The sequence below is a fragment of the Rattus rattus genome, chromosome 7, assembly GCF_011064425.1.
Source record: "Rattus rattus isolate New Zealand chromosome 7, Rrattus_CSIRO_v1, whole genome shotgun sequence".
NCBI classification, from domain to species: Eukaryota; Metazoa; Chordata; class Mammalia; order Rodentia; family Muridae; genus Rattus; species Rattus rattus.
The window spans coordinates 95,589,831-95,604,152 of record NC_046160.1 but is presented as its reverse complement, the minus strand read 5'-3'; the positions used below and the strand labels follow the sequence as shown (position 1 = coordinate 95,604,152).

The 14,322-nt window shown below is 40.6% G+C and overlaps 1 protein-coding gene across 1 annotated transcript; it reads left to right on the top strand.

The window, feature by feature from the left end:
* The first annotated feature begins 8,811 nt into the window (after positions 1 to 8,811).
* LOC116905234 (disintegrin and metalloproteinase domain-containing protein 21-like) lies at positions 8,812 to 11,738 on the top strand. The gene has a single exon (XM_032908059.1). The coding sequence runs from the start codon at positions 9,332 to 9,334 to the stop codon at positions 11,558 to 11,560; it is 2,229 nt and encodes a 742-aa protein (XP_032763950.1). The 5' UTR covers positions 8,812 to 9,331; the 3' UTR covers positions 11,561 to 11,738.
* The last annotated feature ends 2,584 nt before the right edge of the window (positions 11,739 to 14,322 follow it).

Here is a 14,322-nt window from a genome sequence, read left to right as displayed (position 1 = left end):
GAGTGCTGTAGACCTGTTTTCCTGTTTTCTTTCAGCCAGTTATGGAAACAGAGTGTTCTGCTTTCGGGCGTGTAGTTTTTCCTATCTACAGGTCTTCAGCTGTTCCTGTGGGCCTGTGTCCTGAGTTCACCAGGCAGGTCGTTTGGAGCAGGAAGGTTTGTCTTACCTGTGGTCCTGAGGCTCAAGTTTGCTCGTGGGGTGTTGCTTATGAGCTCACCACGGCGGCAGCAACCAGGAAGACCTGCGCCGCCCTTTCCGGGAGCTTCTGTGCACCAGGGTTCCAGATGGCGTTTGGTGTTTTCCTCTGGATTCAGAGATGTGTGCAGAGTGCAGTCTCTTCTGGTTTCCCAGGTGCCCCTCTGAAGGTTTAGCTCTCCCTCCCTCGGGATTTGGGTGCAGGGAGCTTTTGATCGGGTCCCTTAAGATTCGGCTGGTGTCTGGACCGCAGGGGACCTGCCGCTCGAGTGCCCCTATCTTCTGGTTCCCAGAGGTCCTATACAGTTTCCTCTTGTGCCAGGGATGTGGGCAGGGATGGGCAGTATTGGTGGTCTCTCACCCGCTCTCCAGTCTCAGGAATGACCCATCCTCTATTAATTTAAGGGAGTTATTTATGTCATTCCTAAATTCTTCTATCATCATCATAGGTGTGATTTTTAAATCCATATCTTGCTTTTCCAATGTGTTTGGATATCCATTATTTGCTTTGGTGGGAGATCTGGGCTCTGATGATTCCAAGTAATCTTGGTTTCTGTTGCTTAATTTCCTCTGCTTGCCTCTAGATATCTGGTTATCTGTGGTGTTAGCTGGATCTTGCTCTCTCTGACAGTGTCTTGACCCTCCTGCAATCCTGTGTGTCACTACTCCTTGAGACCGTCTGTCAGTGGGATCTGGGTAGGAGAGCTATGTCACAGGGTTAGCTCTGGGCACAGACAGAAACCAGAAAGGTTTAGTCTCATAATGCTCCTGGGTTAGTGTGTCTTGAGGTCTCCAGGTGGGTTGCTTGATGCAAAAGAGTTGGTCTTACCTCTGCTCTGAGGTGTGTTCATGCTCCTGGTGACTGGCTTTCTGCTCTGAGCACAGACAAAAACCAGAAGGGCCCTGCCCCTGACTGCTCCTAGGTTCCTGTGTCCAGAGGGCTCTAGGTGTGTTCCTCTTGGGCCAGGAATGTGAGCAGAAATGGCGGTCTCCCATGAGCTCTCAGGATTTTCTGCACTTCTGAGAATCCAGCTCTCTTTCCCCATGGGATATGAGTACAGAGAGCTATGGGACTGGATTACTTCCAACAGGCAGAAACCAGAAGTATCCTGTACCAGACTGCTCCTGTGTTTGTGTGTCCTGAGTGCTCCAGGCTGGTCTCTAGGACAGAAGAAGTTTGTCTTACATCTGCTGTCAGGTGTGTCAACACTCCTGGTGACTAGCTTTCATCTCTGGGCACAGTCAGAAACTGGGCGGTTCCTGTCCCTGACTCTTCCTAGGCTCCTCTGTCCAGAGGGCACTAGGCAGGTTCCTCTTGGGCCAGGATTGTGTGAAGAAGTGGCAGACTGCCCTGAGCTGTCAGGATTGTCCACACTTCTCAGAGTCCAGCTCCCTCCCCAATGGAATTTGGGTACAGGGAAGTGTGGGACTGGGTCAGCTCTTGGTACAGGCAGAAACCAGACTTGTCTTCTCTTTTGAATTTTTCCCCTTTTAGGTTGGTGTTGGCTATGAGCTTGCTGTATGTTACTTTTATTATGTTGCTTGTATTACTAATCTTTCTAGGACTTTTATCATGGAGGGATGCTGGATTTTGTCAAAGGCCTTTTCTGCATCTAATGACGTGATCGTGTGGCTTTTTTGTCTCTTTGTTTATGTGGTATATTATGCTTATCAGTTTTCATATGTTGAACCAGCTCTCCATCCATGGAATGAAAATTATTTGATTATGGTGGATAGTCTTTTCGATGTGTCAATGTTTTTGGTTTGAAAAAATTTGAATGTATATTCATGAGGGAAACTAGTCTGTAATTCCTTTTCTTTCTTGGTCTTTGTATGGTTAGGTATCAGGGTAAATATGGCCTCATAAAAAGATGTGGCAGTGTCCTTCTGTTTCTATTTTGCAGAATAATTTGAAGCACATTAGCATTAATTCTTTTAAGGTCTGGTAGCATTCTGCTCTAACACATTGGGCCCTGGGATTTTTGGTTGGGATATGTTAAATTACTGTTTCTATGTCACCAGGGGTTATGGGTCTGTTTGTATTGCTTAACTGATCTTGATTTAACTTTGCTAGGTGGTTTACATTAAAAAAATCCATTTCTTTTAAGTTTTCAAGGTTGGTGGAGTGCAGATTTTTGAAGTGTGTCCATATGATTTTCTGGATTTCCTCAGTGTCTGTTGTATTGTCCCTTTTTTGTCTCGAATTTTATTAATATGGATCTTCTCCCTCCATTTTTTTATTTGGCTTAGGATTTTTTAATCTTACTGATTTTTTCCTCAATGAACCAACTGTTTTTAATTGATTCTTTGTATTGTTTGCTTTTTTATTTCAATTTTATTGATTTCAGGTCTCAGTTTGAGTTTTCATTCTTTGGGATGTCAGTTCTTTTTGTTCTAGAGCTTTTAGGTGTGCCATGAGGTTGCTAACATGAAACCATTCCATTTTTTTTTTTTTTTTTTTTTTTTTGCTGTAGGCACTGCTGGCTATGAACTTGCCTGTTGCAACTGCCTTTATTGTTTCCCACAGTTTGAGTATTCTGTGTTTTCATTTTCATTCAATAGTAAGTCTTAAAGTGCCTTCTTGATTTCTGTCTTGTCCTATTTTTCCAATAATTAATCTTGAAAATCACTTTATATCCAGATTATTCTCCATCCCTCTTCTCCTTCCAGTCCCACACTGACAGATCCCTCTTTCCATTGCCACCCTTGGGTACCACTACATCCTGGGATGATATCTGGTCTAGGCAACACCTCTGCCACTGAGGCCCAACCAGGCAGTACAGGTAGGGATTAAGGGGGTCCAATAGCAGGGACAGAGACTGAGACAGTCCATCTCCTTACTACCCACACCTCCACTTATCTTGTTATGGAACTCACATGAAAATCAAGCTTCACTTGTGCTACAAAGGTGTAGAGGTTCTAGGTCCAGCTCCTGCATAATCCCTAGTTAGCTGCCCAGGCTCTATGAACTCCTATGGCCCCAAGTTACTTGACTCTATAGATCTTGTTGTGGTGTCTTCGTCTTCTCTAGCTTGCTCTCTTTTACCTCCCAGTCTTTCACAAGATTCTTCAATCTCTGCCTGATGTTTGACTGTGAGTCTCTGCATCGGCCTCCATCCACTGTTGTGTGAGGAGCTGTCCGAGGAGCTGTCCTCACAGATGTGAGGAGCTGTCCGAGGAGCTGTCCTCACATATGTGAGGAGCTGTCCTCACATACTCCATTACAAGATGGCACCGGCATCAGGCAGAACGCACCTAGTAAAAAGGGCAATACGCAGGCGCCTGGTAACTTCCCTACTCAAAGGGACACGTACGCTTTGGTACGTCATCTGGCATAATTGGCAGCGACCAGTCAGAGAGTGACATGTCCTAGGCGAGGATAGTTTCCTATATAAGGGACGGTTATTCCTCACTCGGCATCTCCGCATTGTAAGCTTATGCTCTCCCTCTCAAGACGCATTAAAGCTTTTCTGCAGTAGGATCCTGTGTGTGCCGCGTCGTTCCTGCTGGCGAGACGTAGCGTGGGACACTGTTGGATGAGACCTCCCAGGAGACAGTTCTGCTAAGCTCCTGTCTGCAAGCATAGCAGAGCATCATGAATAGTGTCAGTGGTTGGTGCTCTCCAATGTGATGGGTCAATTTTTTACGAGTTTGTATACTTTCTGTTGTTATGGATATCCATCTTTAATCTGTTGAAGACAGGTAGGATGTAAGATGTTATTTCAATTTTCTTTTATCTATTGACACTTACTTTGTGTATGAGTATGTGGCCAATTTTGGAGAAAGTTCCAAGAGGTACTGAGTAGAAGGTATAATTTTTTGTGTGTTTGGATGAAATACTCTGCAATTTTTTTAGACCCTTCAGATTGATGATGTCATTTAACTCAAATACTTCTGCGTTTACTTTTTGTCTGGATGACCTGTCTGTTGAAAGTGGAGTATTAAATTCACTCACTCATGATATATGGAGGTTAATATGTGATTTTAACTCTAGAAGTATTTCTTTTATGAACTTGGGTGCTGTTGTGTTTATTGCATACATGTTTAGAATTGCAATATCCTCTTGGTGGATTTTTCTTTTGATATGGTATCCTTTCCTATCTCTTCTGATTCATTTTGGCTTGAGTTGTATTTTGTCAAATATTAAGATGGCTATGTGGTTTTCTTCTTGGGTACCTTTGCTTGGAATATCTTTTCCCATCCTTTTATTTTGAGGTGATGTCTAGCTTTGATTAGGTTAAAGTGCGTTTCTTGGATACACCAGGAAGATGGATCATGTCTTCTAATCCAGTCTATTAATCTATGTTTTTTAATTGAGGAATTGTGTCCATTAGTACTGAGAATTATTACTGAGCAGTGTTTATTGATTCCTATTATTTTGTTGTGATGATGTGGGTTTTCCTCCTCCTTTGATTTACTGGTGTGACATTATTTATTCCTGGGCTTATTAGAATTATTGCTTTTATTGTTGGGTGTGGTTGACCTCTTTAGATTGAAATTTTCATTCTATTGCTTTCTGTAGAGCTTGCTTTGTAAATAGATGCCTCTTAAATTTCTTTTTAGCATGGGATATTTTTCTTTGTCTATTTGGATTGATAGATTTTCTGGGAGTGGTAGTCTGAGCTGGCATCTGTGTTCTCTTAGAGTTTGTAGAACATCTGTCAGGGCCTTCTGGTGCCAGCACAAGTAGTGCAGTGCTGATGAGGGTTGGTTTTGATAGCTCCTGATGACAGGAGATGCTGTTGATGGCAACCAGTGACTAGACTGATCACTCAGCAGGTTTTTCTCTGAGGGAATAAAGCTTGATTCATTAGGGCCCAGCACTCCATGTGATTGGTAAGACAGTTTACATTCCTACATACACATACACACATTTGGTGGATGGAGCAGTATCACGTCAGGCGCCAAAAACTTTTTCTCTTAGCCCTTTTATACCACCCAAGGCAAAGTTCTCTATGTATGGAAAAGATTGCCTCATAGCCACAATATGCATTCTGTAATGATAATCACCACAAATATATATTCTTGAAAAACAGATTATAATCATTATATAAAAGGAAATTGCAATCAATCAAGGATGATTGATTATGTATTCTTCTTTTGAAATCCATAGTTAACTAAACAGTTCTTATGTATCTTTCTCTCCACAAGCTTATCATGACCCCAAAGCAATAATTATTTTGTTATTGATTAACAAAGTTTAAACAAGCCCGTCTATGGTAGGAAGTTTTTTTCTATGCTTAGCTGGTGACAATTTGTATTTACTAAGAAACAGATCATCATCTAAGTAACATCTTATTTTTGAAGTTTGTTCAGCTAAATTTGTGAATTGTTTATTCCATATTCATATATTTATAATAGAATTATTTACTCTTTGTTCATAACCCTGCCTTTTCATGGTGCATATAAAAAAAATGTGGCCACACCCCTAGATCAAAAGGTCCACAACACAGACTCCACCTAGAATGAATGTTTTCATTGATCATTAACTGGTCCCAAATGTATTTTTCTCTTCCAAGTATAATTATGTGCTTGCAACATATGAAAGCTCACTGTGCTCCTTTTCTAACCTATCCAGTCCTCATTATTCTGTAAGGAAAGGAGCACATTTCTGCTCTTAACTCTAACTTGAATATATCTTTCTGGCAAAACGTTTTAAACCATCTCCTTAAATTTTCTATCAACTACTATAACCTTCTAAAAGTATTTAAATCAAATTAGGAATTCCATAAAATCATTGATTCATCTAAACTACATTATTTTATGAAAGTTCATCTTCATGTTGATCTGCAGCAAAATTGTCCAATAGAGTAGGCTACCACACACGAAGTAGTCACACCAGGCTATAAGAGGTGAGGGTCTTTCCATAATCAATCACACCATACCAGGTATGTGAGGAATATAGCAATGAAAAACATATGAAGGCATCAGTAGCAAGCAGTCCTGGAATGAAGCACACAAGCTCAATGGGTGATACTACCCCTGGGAGATTGGTTCTGGGTGCTATGAGAAAAAAGACTGAGCAAGTCACAGAGTGCAAGGCAGTAAGCAGTGCTCTTCCATGGCCTCTGCAAAATTCCTGCCTCCAGGTTCCTGTTCCTCTTTGAGTTTCTGCCCCAACTTCCCTTCATCATAAAGTGTAATCTGAGAGTTTTAAGTGGGAACAAACTTAAAACAATTTCCCTCTAAGTTGACTTCCTTTACGATGGTTTATCACAGGAATAGGAAGCCTAAGACTGAACAAACCAAGTAGATTAAAAGATGAATGAGGGTGGTAAGTCAGTCATTGTACGTAATGAAATGAAATTATGTACATGTAATACAGTGTTAAGATGGTATTGTAATGGGTAAGAAGGGGTCCTCTCACTTAGTGATATATGAATGATCAAAGAGGTATAAAAAAGAGCTAAACCAAGACACTTTATTAGACAAACTCATTTGAAGTATGCCTAGCATGCAATCAGATACAAACACTTAAAATGCAACATGGTCAGGTTTGCTTAGACACCATCATGTGAGAATACTTGACTCTCATTTTCCATCACTCCAGACATGTCCTTCCATGCTCTATCACTCCATACATCAGGCATTTGCTGATTGTCTTAGTAATTCCATCCATCAGTCTGCAATGTTCTACAGCTCCCTTCAAATGAAACCAGATATATAGAATAACCTTTGGTCCAGCTTCTTCCCCTAGTCACTACTTCTGTGGTATTCACACATGCCATTTCAGATGTCAGAAATTTGTTGACATTAGTGTAGAGGATCATTCAATTAAATAGTTTAGCTGTCACTAAACTTTAGGTGTCATGACTTAGGAGTGGCATTTTATTTTAAGTGTTTGGAATAAACTTAGAAATAATAATGCTGTGAGCAGTCATAGGTGAGAATATGTTTACAGGTTTTTGAGGACTTGATATCACTCACTTGAATTTTATAAGAAACTATGTTTTGCAACCCGAATTTCCTTTTCTGTACATCTATGTAGTCTTAACCTTCTATCAATCACCTCCAGTTGGTTTACTTCTTTTGGATTTTAGTGAAAAACAATTCCATGCAACATATTCCTACCATGATTTTTCATTCTCCAATTCCTTTCAGATCTTTCAGAAGCCATCTAGAAAAGGCTATGACAAGCAACTGAGTTTTCTAGAGATGGCCCACTGTTGTGCATGGTTGCAATGGTTGTGCTCTGAGATGCAGGGTCCTTAGAAACTTTATTGCTTCTTGCTGCTGATATGTCTTTCCTGTCAATTTAATGATTTTCTGGGTATTTACCTACTGTCTTTGGAAGGTCTGCAGAATCAATATGAAGATGTAGTTTCATGTAGTAATGCTGTTTAGATGAATTTTTGATTTCATAATTCCTGATCATGATTTTATAGAACTCCCTAAGTTGATACAAGTAATCTCAAGACCCCTATAGAATAAAAGGTACAAATAGAGTTCTATAAACCTTCACATATCATGGGCTAATTTCCCTGGTGGGGTGTGGCGGGGAGGCTTGGAATAAATTTACAATCTAGGAAAATATTCCTTTTGGGTTAGGAATCAGACCACTGTCTGGTAACTAAATGTCATAAAGTAGGAAATGATGACTTCTTGTAGGTACAAGAACAGATAAAAGAGTTAAAAGTAAAAAAGACACAAGACAGCTGATTTGTCTCTTGACAAAACTGTTCTACCTTGTGACATAAAAAAGCCAGAAAAATGGATAATGGATGTTTTAATAGTTACTAACCTTAATGGACAGACATGTAAACAACTTTGCTGTAGCTCTTTAAACCTTATTGATCTGTGACATGAACTGTTAGTTTAAACTTACTATGAACTCGAGGAATGTAAAAGTGCTCAGAAAACCATGTGATCTATTTCCAGAGAAGGTGTAAACCTAAGAAAGACAGTAAAGTGGCCATGTAGACCTTTCCTGCTCCATCCCAGTGTGCATATACATGTCTGTGTGTACCTGATTTTCTTTTCTACTTTCTCTGGCTCATAAAGAATTAATGAACTTCGACTTTATCACTGGGATAGTGAGACTCCCTTGAGTCAAAGAGAAAAGAGTCCAAGAATCTAAGTTTTCTTAATTTCCCTGTGGCTATCAGCAGGAGTTAATTTCCAGAAGGCATCATCTTTGGCCCCAAAGTAGCAAGAGAGAATTAAATTGCCAGAAACCATCCACTTTTGGCATTTTTGCACTGAAGAGCAAGGGAGAATTAAGTAGCCAGGGGCCAAAAAGCTTTTGGCCCCTGAATAACAAGGGAAAGTTAAATTGCCAAAAGTCAAAAGCTTTTGACTCCTGCTGATGCACCCTCGCTGCCTTTCTCAGTACTTTAATGCCAACTTGGACCTCAGGATAGATCCTCCATACCATCCCACCCGCCTAGCTCGGTGCCCTTTCTTTCTTGATAAAACAAATAGGCAAATAAACCAGAATTTAAAAATACAAAGAAAAAATGCACAAAAAATCATGTATATGCATACACACAGACACACAGACACACAGACACACCCACACACATAGACACACCCACATACATAGAAACACACACACAAACCACAAATACAGAAAACAATTATTAGCAAAAGACCACGAAGATTAAAAAATGGCTCAAAGTTATTTATATAAACAATATTTCTCCTAACATGATCCCTGATAAAGTCTTGTTAATATCTGTTTCTGGACATAATTAAATGGTCTATTTTTTCCTCGTGGAGTATATGATATATACTGTACTATATATATTATGTATGTAACATGTGTTATATTTTACATTATATATTATATTATATGATATTGTTTATATATGTATGTATCTGTAAATATAAAGTATAATTGTCCTAAAACCACAAGTTTCCTTTCCCACTTACATTTTCACAGTCATATATGAGCTGTTTTACCCCAAATATACTTATTTCTCTAAGTGCCTCCCACTTTTTGCTCTTCCCTGTGTCTTCCACCATAGACTCTCCAGGTCACTGAGCACACAATGCTTAGATGAGCACAGCATTGTTATGTAACAGCCTTTCTCCCTTTACTTACCAGAGATTGTAGGCCTCTTGCCTCACTCTGCTCTCCTCATGCCCTGATGTCTAGTCTGGTCTACCACCCAGTGGACCAAATTTGGTTTGGTCCATGGCTCCCTTCCTCAGACCATCTACCTGGAATCGAGTCCTCCTGTCAGCTACTCTCTGGCTCTCTGTGTTTGGTTCGCTGTTGTCTCCTGTCTGCTGTTCCCATGGTCCACCCAAATGGCGCTTCTCTACCTCTGAAGTTGTGATCCCCAGGAAGGTTCCCCAGAGAATGGGTAAAAGTGATATGTCAGGGCACATCACCTATAGCATGCGCTTTAGGGGACAAAGACATGTGGTCCACATGAAACTCAAGAAGAACATGATTTCTCAAAACTTTCCTGTATATACTTCTAATGACCAAGGAGCCCAGCAAGAGGATTACCCCTTTGTCCCTCAGGACTGTTACTTCTACAGCTACCTGGAAGGAGTCCCTGGGTCCCAAGCTACACTAGATACCTGCACTGGAGGTCTGAAAGGCATGATACGGGTGGATGACTCCACTTATGAAATCAAACCGTTGACATCTTCTTCCACATTTGAGCATGTAATTTCTCTACTTGTGGTGGATGAAAGGTCACGTAAGTCTAAAAAGTGTAGAAATGATGAGATTATGGCAGAGGCAGGTGACTCCCTTGTTAAAGAGACTAAGCTCGCAGGAAGTCCCAGAGCAGGTCCCGTTTATCTGTGGCGTGTACATGTGAAAAATATAGCAATAATGTACACCGTGACTCACCAAGTATTCATAGATGGCGGGTACAACCATACACAGTCACTTGAATTAACAATAACTTTGAACACCATAGCAGATAGCATATATAGACCAAGTGGTTTGATTGTGTTTATACGTGCTCTATGTATTTGGAATGACCGTGACCACTTCCCCACAGGTGGTGGAAATATTTGGAGACTTATGGAACTTTATGGCTATTGGAAAGCTCGCTTTTTTTGGGACATGCACCATGCCACTGCAGCTCTTCTTATATCAAATACACGTTCAAATGCAGAGTATGCAGCCTTTCAGGATGGAGTATGTAACCCCAACTGGGGAGTATTATATACACATGTAGGAAAAAACCATTATTTTCTGGCTGCTTCTTTCCTGGCTCATGCAGTGGGTCACATGCTGAATATAGGTCATGATTACCCGGGCTGTGTTTGTTTCAGAAGGAGTTCTTGTACCATGCATGAATATCCTACTCTTCATGATATGATGAGCAATTGTTCCCATAGTGTCCTCCATTCTAGGATCCATGACTGGGATGGTTGCTTGAGTCAACCACGTGTTTCATATCAGTGGATAAATTATGCAGTTCCTCGTTGTGGAAATAAGGTAGTGGATAGTGGCGAGAAATGTGACTGTGGTTCTTTTAAAGACTGTGCCTCTGATCATTGTTGTGGAACCACTTGTGAGCTCACTGCAAGCAGTGTTTGTGCTTCAGGAGGATGCTGTCAGTCTTGTAAGTTTGCACCCATTGGAACAGTATGCAGACAAAAAATTGGTATTTGTGATCTTCCAGAATACTGTAATGGAAAGTCAGAGCATTGCCCAGGTAATTTTCACATCATGGATGGAACCCCTTGTTCTCCACTAGCAGTTTGCATGTCAGGAAACTGTAGCGACCGCCAACTGCAGTGTCAAGCTCTCTTTGGATTCAACGTAAAGGATGCTTCACCAGCATGCTATAAAGAATTAAATACCAAAGGTGACCGATTTGGAAACTGTGGGATTAGAGAGTTACGTGGAGGAAGTCAACCTGTGCCATGTCAAGAGGAGGATGTTTTATGTGGACAGATTCACTGTGACGGTGTCAAGTTCATTCCTGGTGGAGGTGAGCACACTACCTTTCATCACATAAAGGTAACGGATATTAAAGAAGAACAGTGCTTTGGGTATGATGCACACCATGGGGCACAAGTGCCAGAAATGGGACTCGTACTGGATGGTGCAACCTGTGGCCCAGGGAAATATTGTAGAGGACAAAGATGTGTTTTTCATCAAACTATGGGATTTAACTGCAATGTTAGTAAGTGTAACTATAAAGGGGTGTGTAACAACAAAGGCAACTGTCACTGTGTTCAAGGCTGGCAACCACCAGATTGTGTAGAAAAAGGAGCAGGTGGTAGTGTAAACAGTGGTCCTGCAGTTATTTATGAGAAAAGAATTCGAGCCAAAGTACATATGAGTATCAACAGACTAATAATTCTTCTAGGTACTCGAATGTTTCTTATCTTTGCTTCGATTATTTCTGGTGCAATTTCAAAAGCAGTTTTACGTCCAGTAGGGGACTAATATTAATAGGGAGGACCCTATTAATATAAATTGACTTCATCCCAAACTAATTGGAGCCACACAATGGACAAAATCCATGTCTATTACCACAAGAAATTGTCGATGATGTCTCCTGACATTCATGCAACCATTCACAAATCTGAGAATTTCATCTTGAAATAAAATCACTGGGGAACTAGCCTTGTGTTTCTATGTTTAAATTTGATCTTTATGATTTAATCTCTCTCTCTCTCTCTCCCCCTCTCTCTCTTTCTCTGTGTAAGTATGAGTGTAGTGTGTAGTTTCTTGTGAAGGCCAGAGTTGGATCCCCAGGAGCTGGAGTTACAGGTGATTGTGGATCACCCAGCATGGGTGCTAGGAACCAGACTCTGGGTATCTTCAAGAGCAGCAAGCACTCTTAACTGCTGTGTCAGCTCTCTAGCCTCTTAATGCCATATAATTGACCACTTTTAGGTTTGTTTTGATTTAAAACTTTCTCTTCCTGTTTTATGGTGCTAGGCAGCACAGCCAAGAACCCAGGGTCTTACTCAAGTCAAGTGAATATCTTGCTTTTTACTCTACTGTATCCAACCATTTGGTCACATTCTTTATACTGTACATGCAAAATCTATCCTTTATGTTTTTTCATGAAAAGAAAGTACATATTTGTGATGCCCATTTTGAAATTTTCTAGGTGCTTCTATATCAACTTTGGGCTGTATTAGTATGTGCTACTATTACCATTGTCATGACCTATTTTCAATTGTATTACATTGTTGTCTATTTTATTGTTAATGCATAATATGTATCAAAAACGACATTTCTAGAATATATGGATGCACAAGGTAAACAGTTTAATGCATTTTTGTAAGTGTTTATTTTCTCTTAACCTGACTATCTCCCAAATAAATGAGACTGTGCTATTCTATTCATTTAACACGCTATAAGGATACAAGAACTGAGCAGTGCTACTCTATCTAAATCTTCTAAACCAATCTTGCTACTTCCCAGCCAATATCCCCGAGAAACTTGCATTTGATGGTTTTCTGCTTGAGGTGTTTCTCATGGTGTCTGCTGGACTCTCGCCATGGCTATTCCTCATTTCCTCTGTCTCCTTCCCTGATTGCCCTGACTGGGAAGGAGTCCGGCCCTGTTCCCTCTCCTGCTCAGCCACTGGCTGATCAGCTTCTTTATTGGCCAATCAGGGAAGAATTGGGTAGCATTGTTTACAAAACACTGAGACTGAGGGATGAGATTCTCAGAATAAGGGTTTCAACCAGATGTGGGGTCCCAGAAATCAGCATTTGAATTACACAGTACACAATAACATATGCCTACTGAAAGAACCCTTCATACTATAGATATCCGGAATTTCAGTAGTGAGCTGAACTTTGCTGTGTGACAATGGGAAAAGTCTTAGGCTTTTGCAAACATCCAGTGATTACACCCAGCATTCTGAGATGGAATATACATCACCAAAATTGATGCCAGAGGCTACAACAATGCTGGGGAGTCTTAGGTGTTGAATTCACACACGAGCTTCTACCATTGTCTTTAGGTTGTACAATGCCAAGAACTGTACTTACAGAGGAGTGTGTAACAACCACAGGCATTGCTATTGCATCTGTGGTTGGAAGCCACCAACATATGATCAGAGAAGGGCAAGGAGTAGTGAAGACGGGAGCTGTCCACTTTATAGAGGACAGTTCTGGGAGCCAGGGTGTTCACGGTGTAAGTCAGGCTCTTATTCTGGTGCTTACTCACTGGGTTCTTATGATTTTAGTGCTTGCCTGAAGACCTTTCTAAAGCAAAGGCAGCTTCTTTGGGGGGAAACGGATTTAAAGGAGAATTTGAAAGACATTTGTGTTAAGGTTTGTTCTGTTGGTATGCGTTGTAATGCTAAAATCTATATCTGAAGCTCTAGACCTTTGAGTGACTTCTCATATTTACCAGCTTTTGTTGTGCAAACATTTTTCCTTGATTTAGAACTGTTGGTTAAATAAAATTGGGTACAGCCAGTTACTGGAGACAGTAGACGTAGGTGGTTTTGGAGTGAACTGGTTTGAGGAGAGAAATGAGAAGAGAACGAGAAAGAGGAGGAAGAAGAGGAGGAAAGATGGCCAAGGAAACAAAGCCACCATGAGGAGATCAGGGCACAAGGGCAGGAGAAACAGCAAATGTCTGGGGTACAAACTGGGGAAGTAGCAAGGCCCACAGTCAGACGAGATTATTAGGAGTTGATCCGCTGTAATTGTCAAAGCCAAATAGAGTAACCATAATCTGAGTCTCATTCATTTGTAAAGTAGTTGGACATATGCTTAGCTAAAGAAGATTTCTTTGACTTAAAAAGAGGCAACATAATCTTCCTCACCCATCACTCCCATTTTATGAAACTATTTCTATATTGCCGCCTCCTTTACAGTGCCACTGTTCCTGGAATGCTAACTGCTTTAAAACTTTGATAGCTTCATGGCACTCTTCATTTTTATGTATGTAAATCGTTTTTAGAAATTTATATTGTTTTGCTTTTTGTATTCATGAGGACTGTGCTGAGGATATATATGATAGTGTATATCATATATGCTATTGTCCTGCCACTGAGCCATATCTTCAACACACCTTACCATTCTTCTCATTGTAGACCCACAGCACACTCCTTGATCACACAGCAAAGTTGATGAGTGACAACATCAAATATCCTCCAGGTAAATCCACATGTGAAGCTTAGGTTATGCCTCAGGATTTACGGGTTGTCCATTTGACATCCTAATATAGAATAAAGC